Here is a 15,093-nt window from a genome sequence, read left to right on the forward strand (position 1 = left end):
TTTAGGTGAGGCTCAGCATGTGCAGAACTGGCCCCATCCTTTACTCCTAAGGTTCATCTGCCAGGGCCTAACAAGCTTGGATGGTAACAGCGAAGTCTTCAAGACACAGGTTTAGTTAGAGTATCCTTCTCTTAGATAGATTGCCTTACGGGGCTAAACAAGCTCCATCTGCCTAGGTTTGGAGTTAGAGTTGTCCTTCTCCTAGGATGATTGCCTGAAGCTTAGTGAGCCCGTCCTGCCCATGGACACACTTTGCCTGGCCCTTCAGTTGTGACCTGTCTGGCATGGGAGACCCTACTGCAGGCATATGGCACCACCAGCATAGCTCACAAGCTCAGAAAGGCACACAAGCTCCTCCTCCATGGCAAGAGGGTGCCCATAGAGGGTTCTCCCATATAGTAACTTTTAGATTTGCTGTGAACTCTGTGATCTGCTGAGAACAGGTCTTCTCTGTGAGAACATGGGTAAAAGTACATCCAGAGTCAACACTCATTTTGTATACTGAGAAAGCTTACAACCTTGGGAGAAGGAATCCCAGAGAAAGAAGGAATACAAAAGTATTTGGGAAGTTTCTTCAGCAAGGACTACCTGTGGTCATGCTGTGGAAGGGATAACAAAGGAAGCTGTAGAGCTGCTAAAGAGGAAATTTTAAAGAGGGTTATTCATGGAGAGGTGCAGTTAATAGGATGGCCAGCAGTGTGAAGCTGCTGCAAGGGACAGTGAGCAAAGGATACTGACCTCCAAATGGCTCACACATCAACTGGCTCCAGGAAATGCAGCACTAGGTAATAACCAGAGCCTCAAGAGAAGTAGGACACCAGTGAGTAATTGTGCCCTTTCATATATTACTCTGTTTTCCTATCATCTTTCCAATAATGCAGTCTTTAATTAAGTTTGTTTGTTGATACACTAGCAATAGAAAAGGGAACTTTCTTAGGCTTCTTAGGTGGAGCTTCAAGCTGGTGTTTTAATGAAGTCTCAGAAATCGAAACTCATTTTTTCCACCGGTTAAGTAATGATGGTAGGGTTATGCCTGCTCTCATCTATCCCTGGAGTTGTGGATGAAAAAGGAGGTTTAAGTAAAGGCATTTTCTAGCAATTCTTATGACCAAGGTATATACTGTTTTGCCTGCCTACCTCCAACAAGCAGGAAGACAGGAATTATCTTGACTAAAATAAAAAGTAGTGGAGTTCTTCAATTAAAGATTGAAAAAATGTAGAAGTTCATGTAATTAGGGGTGAAGTCCTGCTGTCCTCTTCTCTGAAATGTTGGCAGGTTTCTCAGCTGGCTCACAAACCAGTTTTTTAGAAGAGATTAGGTACTTCATTGAAGGGCACCAATCATAACAAGAAAAAAGAATAGTTCCAAAAAGAACTGTTCCAAAACTAATGCTTCCTCTGTAGCATTCCTACAGTAACTACGCACCCAAGGTTGGCAGAAATTCAGCCCATCTGACAGAGTATGTAGAAAAATACAGACAGCTGCAGACTGCTGAAAACTTAAAAACACTAGACAGGGTTTTCTTTTGGTAGAATATTTGTGAGTATGGCTATAAGATGTGTAGAGAGAAATGTAAATTATGGAGGTGGATGTAGGAAAGACTTAAGAATGAGAAAAGCACATACCTCAATTTTCTGAATTTCTGTAATAGTTGAGTCCCAATAAAAGTCAGTGACTGATTCAAGCAATCAATGCTGCTGGGAATATAAGAATGGGTTAAAGGAACTAAAAAAGAGGTCACAAACAAACAAAGAAAAAATACCAGAAGCAGAGGTCTGTGTCCTGTCCTCACACAGGAAAGCCCTGTAACAGACATAGAGAATGCTGTCCCTTCCACACACACAGCACTTCCAGCTCTGGGAAGCAGCTAGGGATCCAGGAGGTCTAACAAAGGCTTGGAACTTGGAATTTTTCCAAGTGTCACTGGAAAAATACATCAGTACACAGGGCTGATGGTCTTGTCTCCACATGACAGAGGGCCTCATCCACACTGCAACATCCAATGTCTTAGTTCCTCATTCCTCTCCCCTTAGAACTGCCCAGAGATATAAAATGACCACCAACATTTCTCACCATTCTCTGTACCCTTATTATCTGGTTTTGTTGTACATCACCTGGTTTTCTGAATTTACTTGTCAGTCCATAATTCTGTGGACGTTCTAATAAATTAATCAGTCTTATCAATCTGTGGAGGTGCAGGCATACCTGTCTTGAGAGTGTCAAGTCTGGGAAGTCCTTGATAGTGAAAAAGTAGGATCGCACAGTGAAGTAACAGGGAAATCTGGCCTTAAAAAAAGGAAACTCACAGATTCCTGTCCTTTGTATGTTGGACTAGGGCTATATAAGCACTTCTCCAGTCCTTCCTCCCTCAGAGCCACCATTAAAAAAGAGAGGTCCATGCTACATAACACATCATCAAAGAGTAAATTTCTGTATAAAATGAATGAGAAATATCATATTCTCATACTTCAATTGATGCTTTACGTCTGTGAGAGCAATTCTCCAACAAAGCAGTAAAAATGGCCTCAGGAGGGTTTCCTGCATACTCCTGGAGTACACACTCCTGGAGACGCACACAGCTTCACTTTATCTCCCGACTTCATATACAAAAGCAGCATGGCAAGAATCTCTGACTTGTCTGTGGAATTCTGTGCAACTGTAGGAAAGGTCATGGCATTTCTATTTACTGTGCCTGACCAGTTTTCAGTTTGCAAACTGTTTATATTGGGATGACTTGTCAGATTAAAATCACAATCTCACATTTCTCAACATCTGTCTAAATTCTGAAGAACACCAATGTTCCCTGCAATTGAGCATGCAGTGTTTTCTTGGCATTTTGCAGTCTTAATTTTGAATATCCTGACTCCAGCATCTTATACTTAGAAACTAGAAAGAATGGGATGTGATGACCAGGGGCAGCTCTGGCTGCAGACCTTGAGATGCTGGAGTTCAGGAACATGGGAAGAGAAAAAAAAAACAAGTTTCAGGACCACAACCCTGACCTTCAGAAGAGCAGAGTTTCACCTGCTTGTGGACCTACTTGGAAAAATCCCATGGGAAACTGTCCTGGAGATAAGGGCCCAGGAGAGCTGAATTTTCAACCAACACCTCTTCCAGGTTCATTCTGACTTACAGAGAGTTTGTAAAAGTGCTACCAGCATGGATGAGCGAGGAAATCCTGACTATAATCAAACTGAGATGAGGAGGCATACAAGAGACGGAAGCAAGGTCACGTGTGCCAGGAGGAATATAAAGGCAGCGTATGATAGCAGAAATGGGGTTAGGAAAGATAAAACCCATGTTGAGTTGAATTTGGCAAAAGGGACATGAAGAGGAAGAAGGGCTTCTACAGGTATACCAGCAGCAAAAAGATTACTTGGGAAAAAGTGAGTCCGGTGATAAATATGGCAGACTACATGGTGACAGAGGACACAGACAAGTTCCAGTTTGAATCCAGTCCCCCATGTCCTATCATTCCCTTGACATCCTAAAAAGTCCCTCTCCAGCTTTCTTGTAGCCCCCTTCAGGTACTGGAAGGCCACAATAAGGTCTCCTTGGAGCCTTCTCCTCTCCAGACTGAATAACTCCAGCTCTTTCAGTCTGTCCTCATAGGAGAGGTGCTCCAGCCCTCTGACCATCCTCGTGGCTCTTCTCTGGACACACTCCAGCACATCCATGTCCCTCCTGTAAAAGGGGCTCCAGAACTAAATGCAGTACTCCAGGTAGGGCTTCACCAGAGCAGAGTAGAGGGGGAGAATCACCTCCATGGACATGCTGGCCATGCTTCTCCTGATACAGCCAAGGATACAATTGGCTTTCTGGGTTCCAAGTGCACACTGATGGCTCATGTTGGACTTCTCATCCACCAGCACCCTCGACTCCCTTTCCCCAAGGTTGCTCTCAAGCCACACACTGCTCAGCCTCTATCAGTGCTTGGGATTGCCTCAACAGAGATGCAGGACCTTGCACTTGGCATTGTTGAACTTCATGAGGTTGGCATGGGCCCATCTCTACAGCCTGTCATGGTCCCTCTGGATGGCATCTCTTCCCTCCAGCGTGTCAGCCATACCACACAGCTTGGGGTCATCAGTGACCTTGCTGAGGGTGCACTCAATGCCACTGTCCATGTCACTGAGGAAGATGTTAAACAGGATTGGTCCCAACTCTGATCTTTGAGAGACCCCACTTGTCACTGGCCTCCACTTGGACACAGACCTGTTGATAGCCACTCTGTGGGTGCAGCTGTCAAGCTCGTTCTTAATCCACCAATAGGTCCGTCCATCAAACCCATATTTTACCAGCTTGAAGACTAGGATGTCATGTGTTGAAGGCTTTGCTCAGGTCGAGGTAAATGATGTCAGATACTCTTCCCTTGTCTATTGGTGTTGTGAGCTTTTCATAGAAGGTTGTATCCCATCAGGTACAATGGACTTTTACACTTTCAGATTCTTCATGCAGTTTGCACAACTCCACTTCTCCAGCCTGTTAAGATCCCTCTGGATGGAATCCCCTCCCCTCATTGTGTTGACTTTTGCATACAGTTTGGTGTCACCAGCAATCTTGCTGAGGGTGCACTTGATTACACTGTCCATGTTGCTGACAAAAATGTTAAATGGCACTGGTCCGAGTACAAACTCTCAATGAACAAGAGAGTCATCCCATCACAGTCCCATAACAATTCAGCTTTGAGGGTATGATATGGTTCTGCCCAGTTTGACTCAGATTGTACAAATGCTTGTATGTTTAGAATTGCTATAACATTTGTTCATTCTCTGCTGCACCCTTATGTTGCTGGATGTAGAAACAACATCAGTGAGCCCCTGAAATAAGGAAAATGCTTGCATTTGAAAAATTCGCAGAGTTCTGGGAGTTGTGAGAGTTTTGCCTTGCCATTTTACCAACTGAGTGTAGGGCAGTGGCCTTGTTTAGGAAAGCATTTATCTGACCATACATCTCTAAGAGTCTCCTCAGGAACAGGAAATTAAGTATTGAAAGCTAGAGAAGTGTTTCTTGGCAGACACTAAAGATACCTTCTGTGCCTGTTTTCCTTTCCTGTGTTCTGACCTTGTGTTAACACCACAGGCAGAATCAGTCTCCCCCAGTAGATAAAATAGGGGGGTGAATCATCCTGTGCAGGGAGGAACAGTTCACCTACTGTTTTTTATCCCCTCAGCAGGCTGAGGGTTGGGATATGAGTAGGAGAAGCACCTTATCTCTTTTACAGAAGGAGAGGCAAGGCTATCTACAGGAACTCAGCATCCCAGGATGGCTTTGGGACCTTTTGATATATATTGATATATATTCCCACATATACTCACTGTGGGAATATATGTGTGAGGTGCTATTTCCTGAATGAGGCAGATAAAAGCCATGCACTATAGAAGGTGGTCCTTTCTTACCAGTTTTCTAGCCAGGTAAGTTAAAGGGAACAGAAAACCAAGTCGGTTGTCAATTCCTCTCAAATCTGTTGCCTTCCCAGATGATTCCCATTGCCCTAGGAGGTGAAACAAAATACAAGCTGTCAAACTGACAGAGAATGATATACTGCAAGTGTGATCTTTGAACTAGTGTGCTGGAATTCAAGTCATGCTCTTTAATTAACATGTGCAGGGGACCCAAGAACGAAGGTGAAACTATAAAGATTCATCCTGCAGCTAATACTAAATACATAAATACGATAATGATTGTACAAGCAATCTTATCATAGAGATCATAGAGAGCCTTAATCAGGATTAACAGGAGATATTTAAGGTGCAAAGCTTTCATTTCCTGCACAACTTGGAAGTCACTATGTCAACAGTCAGAGACAAGTTTATCAATAAACTACAGATCCAACTTGAGGTAATTGTCGTGTATCATATAAAGAGCAGTCGTGTTCTTTGTTAAACAGCTACACACTGCATTAGAAGTAAAGGAAGGAATGTATCCTTTCTTTCTCTCCCTTTATCCTGTTTTGCATGCTAGAGGATAAGTAAGACTTTTCCATTTTCTTCAATGAAATTTCTACAAGTACTGTTTTTCTACAAGTATTATTTTTTCAAACACTGAAACTTCTGTATTTATTGTTCAGAAAGACATTGTCAGCTTCATAAATACTTGACCTCAGATGTTTCGGTTGTACCTCTGTGTGGATTTTTGTTATGGAAACACACAAACATTCAAGGCAATGAGTTGAGAAGAGTCATCACCTCTGACCCTTCTCACAGTGCTTCACTTCCCATCTTAGGGAGACTGTGACCTTTCACAATAAGGTATAGAATCACAGCACCTCAGCGTAGATCCATGCAGAACTTCAAACAGAAAATCATACCTAAATTTTGGCAAAGGAAATGACACCTCATGAATTTCAAACTTTTCTTATACAGAGCAGCTACAGTGTTCTACTTGTGTCTTTTCCTTACACCCTTCTTAAACGACGCAATATAAATTTTCTGCTGCCTGATTCCTATAAGTAGTAGCAGAGGATATGACCACACCACATCCCCTGAATTGGCCATGTCATTAAATTTTACTGTCAGTGGTTAAAGCCATGCAAGTAGGGGTTTTTTTCCTCAGCTACTTAGTACATCTCTTCTCAGTTTTACCTGATGTTCACTTTCACTGATAATTATCATGCATAGTTTAAAAGCCATCTGCACAATTAAACTCGAGACATGATGTGTTATCATTGATGTATGGGAACAGGTCAAGTACTCCTTCCTCTGTGTAAACAGCATCCAAAACCTTTGTGAATTTAGCTTAAACTAATGGTTCTTTTTAGTTTTCTTTAGAAATGAAAAGGCATTGTAATATTAAAGAAAACAAAGTCCTTTTTGATAGAAATTTTTATTTTTAGGGTGAGGTTTAAGTTACTATTTTCTGTTGAAAATATTCTGTTTCTGGCAGAATAAATCTACCCAGAATACCTAGGTTTATTTCCACTAGGTTAATGTAGGGGGGCATGCAAGTCTTGTCTACACCCACAGGTTAGACATGTCAAGACCCAGAGCCTTCCAGGATTTCTCAAGATTTCTGTGGAGTTTGTGTTTGTTCTTCGGAAGGCTGGAGGAGCTGCATTTGTGATCTAAACCCTCTTCTTGCATTTGGTAACTATAGCCACTGTCCAAGGTGTCTACAACAGCAGCAAATCTGAGTTAGAAGTAACATGTAACCTAAAAGGTCAAGGACACAAAATGACAGTAATCCCTGATAATCTGACTTTATGGAATATTCTGCTAGATGCATCTGAGCAAACAAGAACAAAGGAGAAGAGCAAACCAGTATCTTTAAAATCCAATTTTCAAATTGAAGCCAACTGGAAATATTTCAGAAGAAGGTAAAAGATGTAAATAAACGTATGAATCAAGAGGAACAAACAATTTCCTTCGATATTTTGAAAGTAGCCAGCAGCTAAGTAGTTGTAAGTAGGTGCAGTAACACAAGAAAGATATAACTGTCTGAACTTTTGGAATTTGGACTATACTAGATTCCTCCTTTTAATCTCCATAATATTTCAGAATAGAATCTTCCTAAAGCTCTTTGTAATAGTAATCCTTCTCACTGCTGCTGAGTTCTGAGACACACAAACCTTCCATTTCAATCAGGAATTCAGATTCAAGCAAAGCCAACAATTCCAAGTCCCAGGGTCACGCTCTATTTGCTGGACAGTACTTCCTCCTTTCAGATTCCTAGTAAAAATATTTATAGTATATTTATTCACATAGCTACTAATACTTCATATATTTCTAAATATATCCACGAACACGAATGAGAATCATGCACTCAGTCAGGTTTGCCAAACAATGCTTTGCCAAAAATTTTTTGACCTAAGAAAGAGGAGAAGGGAGTTCTATGTGCAGACCAGAACCTATAAAAGTCCTGGTAGGTCAAGTATGTTCTGTCTCCACGGAAAGGTTCAAGGTAAAAGTATGGAGAGCTGGGTACTGGCAGAATCCCACTGCATTTCTACTGCCTGTGGACCTGCCCTCCTTAAAGGAAAAAGGGTTGTCTGTATAAATAGAGATTTTCTTTCTGCTTTCAAATCACTGGCATGTTTTTCCTCTTCAGATCTGTGTAAAAATAAGAAGCATTTCATCATTTTTTGTGCAAAAATAAGAAGCGTGTTGTTATTTTTGTTTTTCAGTATTGTTCAGCTTCCAGCCTGATAGACAGCTGGCATCACAAGAGGTAAGATTTTGATTTACCTACCCCATAGGAATAGATTCTCCAGAATTTTTTTAATGCACCTGTATGGGCACTTCCCATATCCTTTTAAATCTGTGCATACTAATGCAGTGCAATTCCATATGACAACTGAATCTAAACCAGAAAATTTCCTTACATAGCTGGGTTGGACACATTTTTTGGTTATCTTCTGGAAAATAGGTGACCTCTTACCACACAAGCCTGTTAAAGGGAGGTTGCCTGTAAATAGAAATCCAGGAAGAGAAGGTGAATGAACAGAATAAATATAGATAAGACTTTGTTAAATCTTTCTGAGAGTTTTATGTTGAAGTTTTCGCCTTTTGATAGAAGTTAATCTTAAAGGATCATCTTGAACTGGAAAATGCAGAACAACTGAAGCAGCTAAAATTCTGATTTCTAACTGATGCAAAAGTTCTGTGTAGACAATTCACACCTGTGCTTCTGCTTACTCCACACCTTATTTGGTCTAAGGTGAACAGGAAAGAAAGCATATAGGTAGGATTTGTTAATTTCATTGAGAATACTTCCCTTGGCATCTTTGCTGCTTCATGTAGAAAATTTTCAATTGTGTAGATCAAGTAAATTTTCCTGTATATCCTACTGAAACATTACTAGATCTAAGGAACAGAACATGTAAACTGGAATAAGGGAAAATTAAAATAAACTAAATCAAAGACACCTATTTTCTTTAGGATCTAAATTAAGAAAACCTAGGGTGAAAAGCTGGTAAGAAAGTTAGGGAGACCTGAAGAATAGGTAGAGCACAACAGTAGAGAGTCAGCTGTGTGATACAAAAGTGTTACTTCCTTCACTCAGAACTGTGTATGTCTCTCCACCTCAGACCTGTGCAGTGCTGCACTCAATAAACTGCAGCCATGGCAACAGATGCGGACATGGCCATCTTTGGGGAGGCAGCTCCCTACCTCCGAAAGTCAGAAAAGGAGAGAATCGAGGCCCAGAACAAGCCTTTTGATGCCAAGTCATCAGTCTTTGTGGTGCATCCTAAGGAATCCTATGTGAAAAGCACAATCCAGAGCAGGGAATCCGGGAAGGTCACTGTCAAGACTGAAACTGGGGAGGTAGGTAAAATGGAAGATTTACAAACAGCATTAAATTCTTACTCTGAGATCTTAGCTGACATGCATATACCTTTCTTTTTTATGGCAGACTATGACTGTGAAGGAAGATCAAATCTTCTCCATGAACCCTCCCAAGTATGATAAAATCGAGGACATGGCCATGATGACCCACCTCCATGAACCCGCTGTGCTGTACAACCTCAAAGAGCGTTATGCAGCCTGGATGATCTACGTAAGTACCAGCCACAGTCTCCCTTTGGGCAGCTAGGAGGAACTGCTCTGCCAGGCTAAGTGGAGCCAACAGGCTGTCTCCTTTCCCCACAGACCTACTCGGGTCTTTTCTGTGTCACTGTCAACCCCTACAAGTGGCTGCCCGTGTACAATCCGGAGGTGGTGTTGGCCTACCGAGGCAAGAAGCGTCAGGAGGCCCCTCCACACATTTTCTCCATCTCTGACAATGCCTATCAGTTCATGCTCACTGGTGAGTGGGTCTCGGAGAAATTCCATTGAAAAACATTTTTAAAGTAATCACAAAAGTAAAAGTAATCAGAGATATCCTGGTAAATATGGTGATATTTCTTAAAACATCATTAGATTTTAATTTTGGTCATATCATTGAACACCAATAATTTAAGCAGGATTTTTTCACACCAGTATTTTTAAAACGGAACGAAAGTACCAGGTATAGTTAGTAAGGACTGTAATTATGTCTGTGAAGAAATAGTGAGAGTGAAAGTGGTTTGAGGTTGGTATGTGATGAGAAAATTCAGTCTAACAGTGTGAATTTAATTCATCAAAGGGCTAAAGGAAACCTCAATATTGCAAATCTTTAGATTTGAAAATAATTAAATAGGACCTCTGCAGTACAGAAGATATGTATTGCCCTTCAAGGATTTTCTGTGTTCATAGAAAAGCATTATAGAATCATAGAATGATTTGGGCTGGAAGGGACCTTGAAAAATAATGTAGCCCTTCCCTCCAGCATTGGAAGGGATATCTTCCACTAGAACACGTTGCTAAAAGCTCTGTCCAACCTTTCCTGGAGCTCTTCTTATGCAACTTCTCTGAACAGTGTTTTCCTTTGGCTCACTGCTCTCAGAATGAAAAAAATTTCTTCTTTATATGCAATCTAAATCTGTTGCTCCTTGTCCTGTAACAAAATAATTTATTATAAGCCCCCTGTAATAATTGAAATGCCACAATAAGGGGGCTGTGGAGCCTTTTCCAGGCTGAGCAACCCCAATTGTCTCAGCCTTTCCTCATAAGAGAGGCGTTGCAATCCTTGGATCATTTTTGTGGCCTCCTCTGGACCAGTTCTAACAGGTCCACACCTTTCTTATACTGGAGACCTCAGAGTTGCATGTAGTATTCCAGGTGGTGTCTCACAAGAGTGGAGCAGAGCAACAGAAGTACCCATCTTGCCCTGTTAACCACACATCTTTTTATTCAGCCCAGGATCTGACTGCATTTCCAGGCTGCAAATGCACATTGCAGGCTCATATCCAATTTTATATCCACCAGTAAACACAATTCCTTCTCCACATGGCTAGTCTCAAGTCATTCATGTTTAGGTCTAGACTGATCTTGGGGGCTGACCAGTATGTAGTGCATGGCCTTGTTAAACTTCATGAGGATTGTGTGAGCCCACTCAGAGTCCTTCTGTATGGACTCCCTTCCCACTGCTGTATCAACTATACCACTTGCCTTGGTGCCATCTGCTGATTTGCTGAGGGTGCACTCAATTGTATCACGTATGCCATTAATGGAGATATTAAGTAGTGTTGTTCTCAGCACAAAATATTGATATCACTTGTTAACCATTTGGATGAAGAACCTATGAATATAAGATTTCAATGCAGCCATTAAGCTGCATTCTTTATCCATCTAACAGTCCACCCATCAAAACAAAATCTTTCTGATTTAGAGGCAGTAGTGTTGTGGCTACGTTTAAAATAATGTGATGCAAATTACTTCACAGGGAACTGAAATGAAAAAGAAGGTAATTACTAACAGCAAACAAACAAAAAAAGTGCAGATTTTTTTCTTGTCATAACTTTTATTTACTGCAATAATTTTCAATCTCTTTGTGTTTCACATTTAAAAGTCTGTTTCTTTCTGCCCCTTTCACAGATCGTGAGAACCAGTCAATCCTGATCACGTAAGTACCTCCCTGTTCAGGTCCCTGTGGGGCTGCCCAGTGCCATGGGACCTCCTGCCTGATCACACACTCTCTGCTTCTCTCTTTGGTTTGACAGCGGAGAATCTGGTGCAGGGAAGACTGTGAACACAAAGCGTGTCATCCAGTACTTTGCAACCATTGCAGCGAGTGGGGAGAAGAAAAAGGAGGACACACCTGGCAAAATGCAGGTGAGGTCCTAAGGGTAGGAACCTGCAACTACCGAATTTCTTTAGGAGCTGTATCATGATAAAGGGATTTTTATTCTAGGGGACACTTGAGGATCAAATCATCAGTGCCAACCCACTGCTGGAGGCTTTTGGTAATGCCAAGACAGTCAGGAACGACAATTCCTCACGCTTTGTAAGTACCTGCCTAAGAAAAAACTCCTTTTTTTCACACTGACTTGAATATTCTTGCAGGCAGGATTGGTTAAATGGATCTCAATCCACCTTTCTTCTTCTTTCAGGGTAAATTCATCCGAATCCATTTTGGTGCCACAGGGAAACTGGCTTCTGCTGACATTGAAACATGTAAGTGACGCTCCTGGCCTGATCTCTTTCCTTCCAGCCACCTCAGTTCTTGTGCTAACTCTGTCTTACCATCCTTGCCAGATCTGCTGGAGAAGTCCAGAGTCACTTTCCAGCTTCCGGCAGAAAGAAGCTACCACATATTTTACCAGATCATGTCCAACAAGAAGCCAGAGCTAATTGGTAGGAAAGATCACTGAACTCTCCAGACAAAGGTTTATGGAACAACCCCTAGTTCCTTCACGTGCCAGTTCAATTGGATCTGTCTGTGTTTTGTCCTTCTTTTCAGAGATGTTACTGATCACCACCAACCCATATGACTATCTCTACGTGAGTCAAGGTGAGATCACTGTTCCCAGCATTAATGACCAGGAAGAGCTGATGGCCACGGATGTAAGTAATGCACAGACATTTTCTTTGGTGGGCCCTGACCTTTATCAGGCTTGGTACTCTCACTCTAATGATTCTTTTCGTAGAGTGCCATTGACATCCTGGGCTTCAGTCCTGATGAGAAGACAGCTATTTACAAGCTGACAGGGGCTGTCATGCACTATGGCAACATGAAGTTTAAGCAGAAGCAGCGTGAGGAGCAGGCAGAGCCGGACGGCACAGAAGGTACCAGCATGATACATCCCACAGCACAGTACCCACCAGAACACTCTCAGTAAGGCAGGCAGAATTCAGAGCCATTGACTCAGCCTGCACAGTTCCCCAGATGTGCTGGAAAACATAGGCATGTTCTAACCAGGAGAACACAACTCAGTGGAAGATGAAGATTATTTTGAACTATGCAAAATGTAAGGTCCACTGAAGCCTAAAACCCACTCCCACTGGCTGACACAGTAGGAGTTAGGCTGAAGAAAAGCAAGCTGTGCTGACATAGCTGGCACAGAACTGGAAGCCACTTTGCTCACTGCCTGAAGTTTATCAACACAGGTGGCTACTATCATTTACCATCAGCTGTAGTCACTTCCTAATGGTGTGCAGCTGTGCAAGCCAGAATCCTGAAGCTGCTCTGCTTCAAAACCCATGTTCTGGAGGCAACTCACAATGCTTGAACTGAGAGCATTGTGCTGCTTCATTTGATATGGGGGGTTAAAAAAGTACATCAATTATGCAGCTGTGGCTCAGACATACTGCATTTTCTGTAGAGTCTTAGCATGTCTCCAAGACTTCTGTGCGAAAAACAGACATCTCAGATCTGTCACATATATCACAAACATATAAAATTAAGGAGTTAGATTTTTTATCTTGAGTTGTGGTTTTAGCGTCTGTGGTTTTGCTATTTTTTAGGGAAGTTGAGATAGTTAAGTGAAAATGTCTGTAAGGAATACAACAGCAATGAATTGGACAATAATGAATAGTAAATAATTCAATATAATAGACTTATTCTATAGAATAAAATTGCCCAGTGTTCTTTCTATTGGAGAGCTAATATTTGATCCTGCTGTATGCTTCTTCCCTTAGTTGCTGACAAGGCTGCCTACCTGATGGGTCTGAACTCAGCAGATCTGCTCAAAGCCCTGTGTTATCCCCGGGTCAAGGTGGGGAATGAATATGTGACCAAGGGTCAAACTGTGCAGCAGGTAAGAAGCAAGGGATGATAGAAAGCAAATTACATGAACTGAAAACTTTGAGCTTCTTCTTTTGCCCTGAATGATAACTTTGCTTTTACTTTTCTTTAGGTATACAATTCAGTTGGTGCCTTGGCAAAAGCTGTCTTTGAGAAGATGTTCCTGTGGATGGTTGTTCGCATCAACCAACAGCTGGATACCAAGCAGCCCAGGCAGTACTTCATTGGTGTCCTGGACATTGCTGGCTTTGAGATCTTTGATGTAAGAACAGTATTTTATTACTATGTTTTTAGAAAGAAAGATGCTTCACCCTTTTATTTTTTTATGGAATTTTTTTGATCCTTTAATGCTTTTTTGATCCTAAAGCATTATGATTCTCTCAGGGAAGATATTTTTCTGTGCACGTATGTCAATATAAATCTATAAATGCAGTTTTTTAGCTAATTCCAAACAGCAGAACATTAAAATGGTGTCTATTGAAGGGATGCCAGATCCATAGACACAATTTCTGCTTAGAAGGTGTGGGACATGCTTTGAAATGAGTATTGTCAGTGTTGGATAAAATGTTTCACTATGGACTCTACTGTAAGTAAATTAGCCCAGTCTAGTAGAAATCAAAACTAGTAAGTGTGGAATATTAAAGTAGCCTAAGCTCCTAGGGGTCATATGCATATGGGTAAAGTTAAGCTTGGCAAAAGAGACACAGTGATGGAAGTTCCTGGCTGAACAAAGGGAATTCAGAGATCTCCTGTAATTTGGTGCCCAAAAACCTCAGAACTATTCTTTATTTCTAGCTTTCTAAATTTACATTATTATGTACTTCTGTTTGTAACTGTTCAGTTCAACAGCCTGGAGCAGCTGTGCATCAACTTCACCAATGAGAAACTGCAACAGTTCTTCAACCACCACATGTTCGTGCTGGAGCAGGAGGAGTACAAGAAAGAAGGAATTGAATGGGAGTTCATTGACTTTGGGATGGACCTGGCTGCCTGCATTGAGCTCATTGAAAAGGTATTAATGTAATTCACAATGTCTAATATTTTCAGAAATGCATTAATTTTTGGCATATTCATAAATGTAGCTTGAAAGGGTATTTTTAATATCATAAGCACAATTTGCTCTGTCCCTAAGAGCATTAATATTTTCCAAATCTAAAAGCTATTTCTTTTTCTGTGATTCTGACTTCTGACCTTTTCCTCCATCTTTCTGCTTCTCCCAGCCCATGGGCATCTTCTCCATCCTGGAAGAGGAGTGCATGTTCCCCAAGGCAACTGACACCTCCTTCAAGAACAAGCTCTATGACCAGCATCTGGGCAAGTCCAACAACTTCCAGAAACCCAAGCCTGCCAAAGGCAAGGCTGAGGCCCACTTCTCCCTGGTGCACTATGCTGGCACAGTGGACTACAACATCACTGGATGGCTTGACAAGAACAAGGACCCTCTGAATGAAACTGTTGTGGGGCTGTACCAGAAATCATCACTGAAGACACTGGCCTTACTCTTTGCCTCTGTTGGAGGAGAGGCAGGTCAGTTCTGTGAAATTCATATT

The 15,093-nt window shown here is 41.7% G+C and overlaps 1 protein-coding gene across 2 annotated transcripts in view; it reads left to right on the forward strand.

Annotated features, from left to right (window-relative positions):
- Positions 1–15,093, forward strand: part of LOC103529205 (myosin heavy chain, skeletal muscle, adult) — an 88,134-nt gene that overhangs the window by 62,253 nt on the left and 10,788 nt on the right. The window contains exons 1-16 of one of the 2 annotated variants that reach the window (XM_030461696.1): positions 7,885–7,900; positions 8,124–8,167; positions 9,027–9,264; positions 9,353–9,496; positions 9,589–9,745; positions 11,395–11,422; positions 11,520–11,631; positions 11,711–11,803; positions 11,910–11,973; positions 12,055–12,153; positions 12,260–12,363; positions 12,447–12,585; positions 13,438–13,556; positions 13,656–13,805; positions 14,385–14,555; positions 14,764–15,070. In XM_030461696.1, the coding sequence (XP_030317556.1) occupies positions 9,061–9,264; positions 9,353–9,496; positions 9,589–9,745; positions 11,395–11,422; positions 11,520–11,631; positions 11,711–11,803; positions 11,910–11,973; positions 12,055–12,153; positions 12,260–12,363; positions 12,447–12,585; positions 13,438–13,556; positions 13,656–13,805; positions 14,385–14,555; positions 14,764–15,070 (1,891 nt within the window). In that variant the 5' untranslated portion in view covers positions 7,885–7,900; positions 8,124–8,167; positions 9,027–9,060. Of the gene's footprint in view, positions 1–7,884; positions 7,901–8,123; positions 8,168–9,026; positions 9,265–9,352; positions 9,497–9,588; positions 9,746–11,394; positions 11,423–11,519; positions 11,632–11,710; positions 11,804–11,909; positions 11,974–12,054; positions 12,154–12,259; positions 12,364–12,446; positions 12,586–13,437; positions 13,557–13,655; positions 13,806–14,384; positions 14,556–14,763; positions 15,071–15,093 lie in introns of those variants that run through there. The other variant, XM_030461697.1, reaches the window with a different exon arrangement.

This window comes from Calypte anna, chromosome 18 (genome assembly GCF_003957555.1).
Source record: "Calypte anna isolate BGI_N300 chromosome 18, bCalAnn1_v1.p, whole genome shotgun sequence".
Classification (NCBI taxonomy): Eukaryota; Metazoa; Chordata; class Aves; order Apodiformes; family Trochilidae; genus Calypte; species Calypte anna.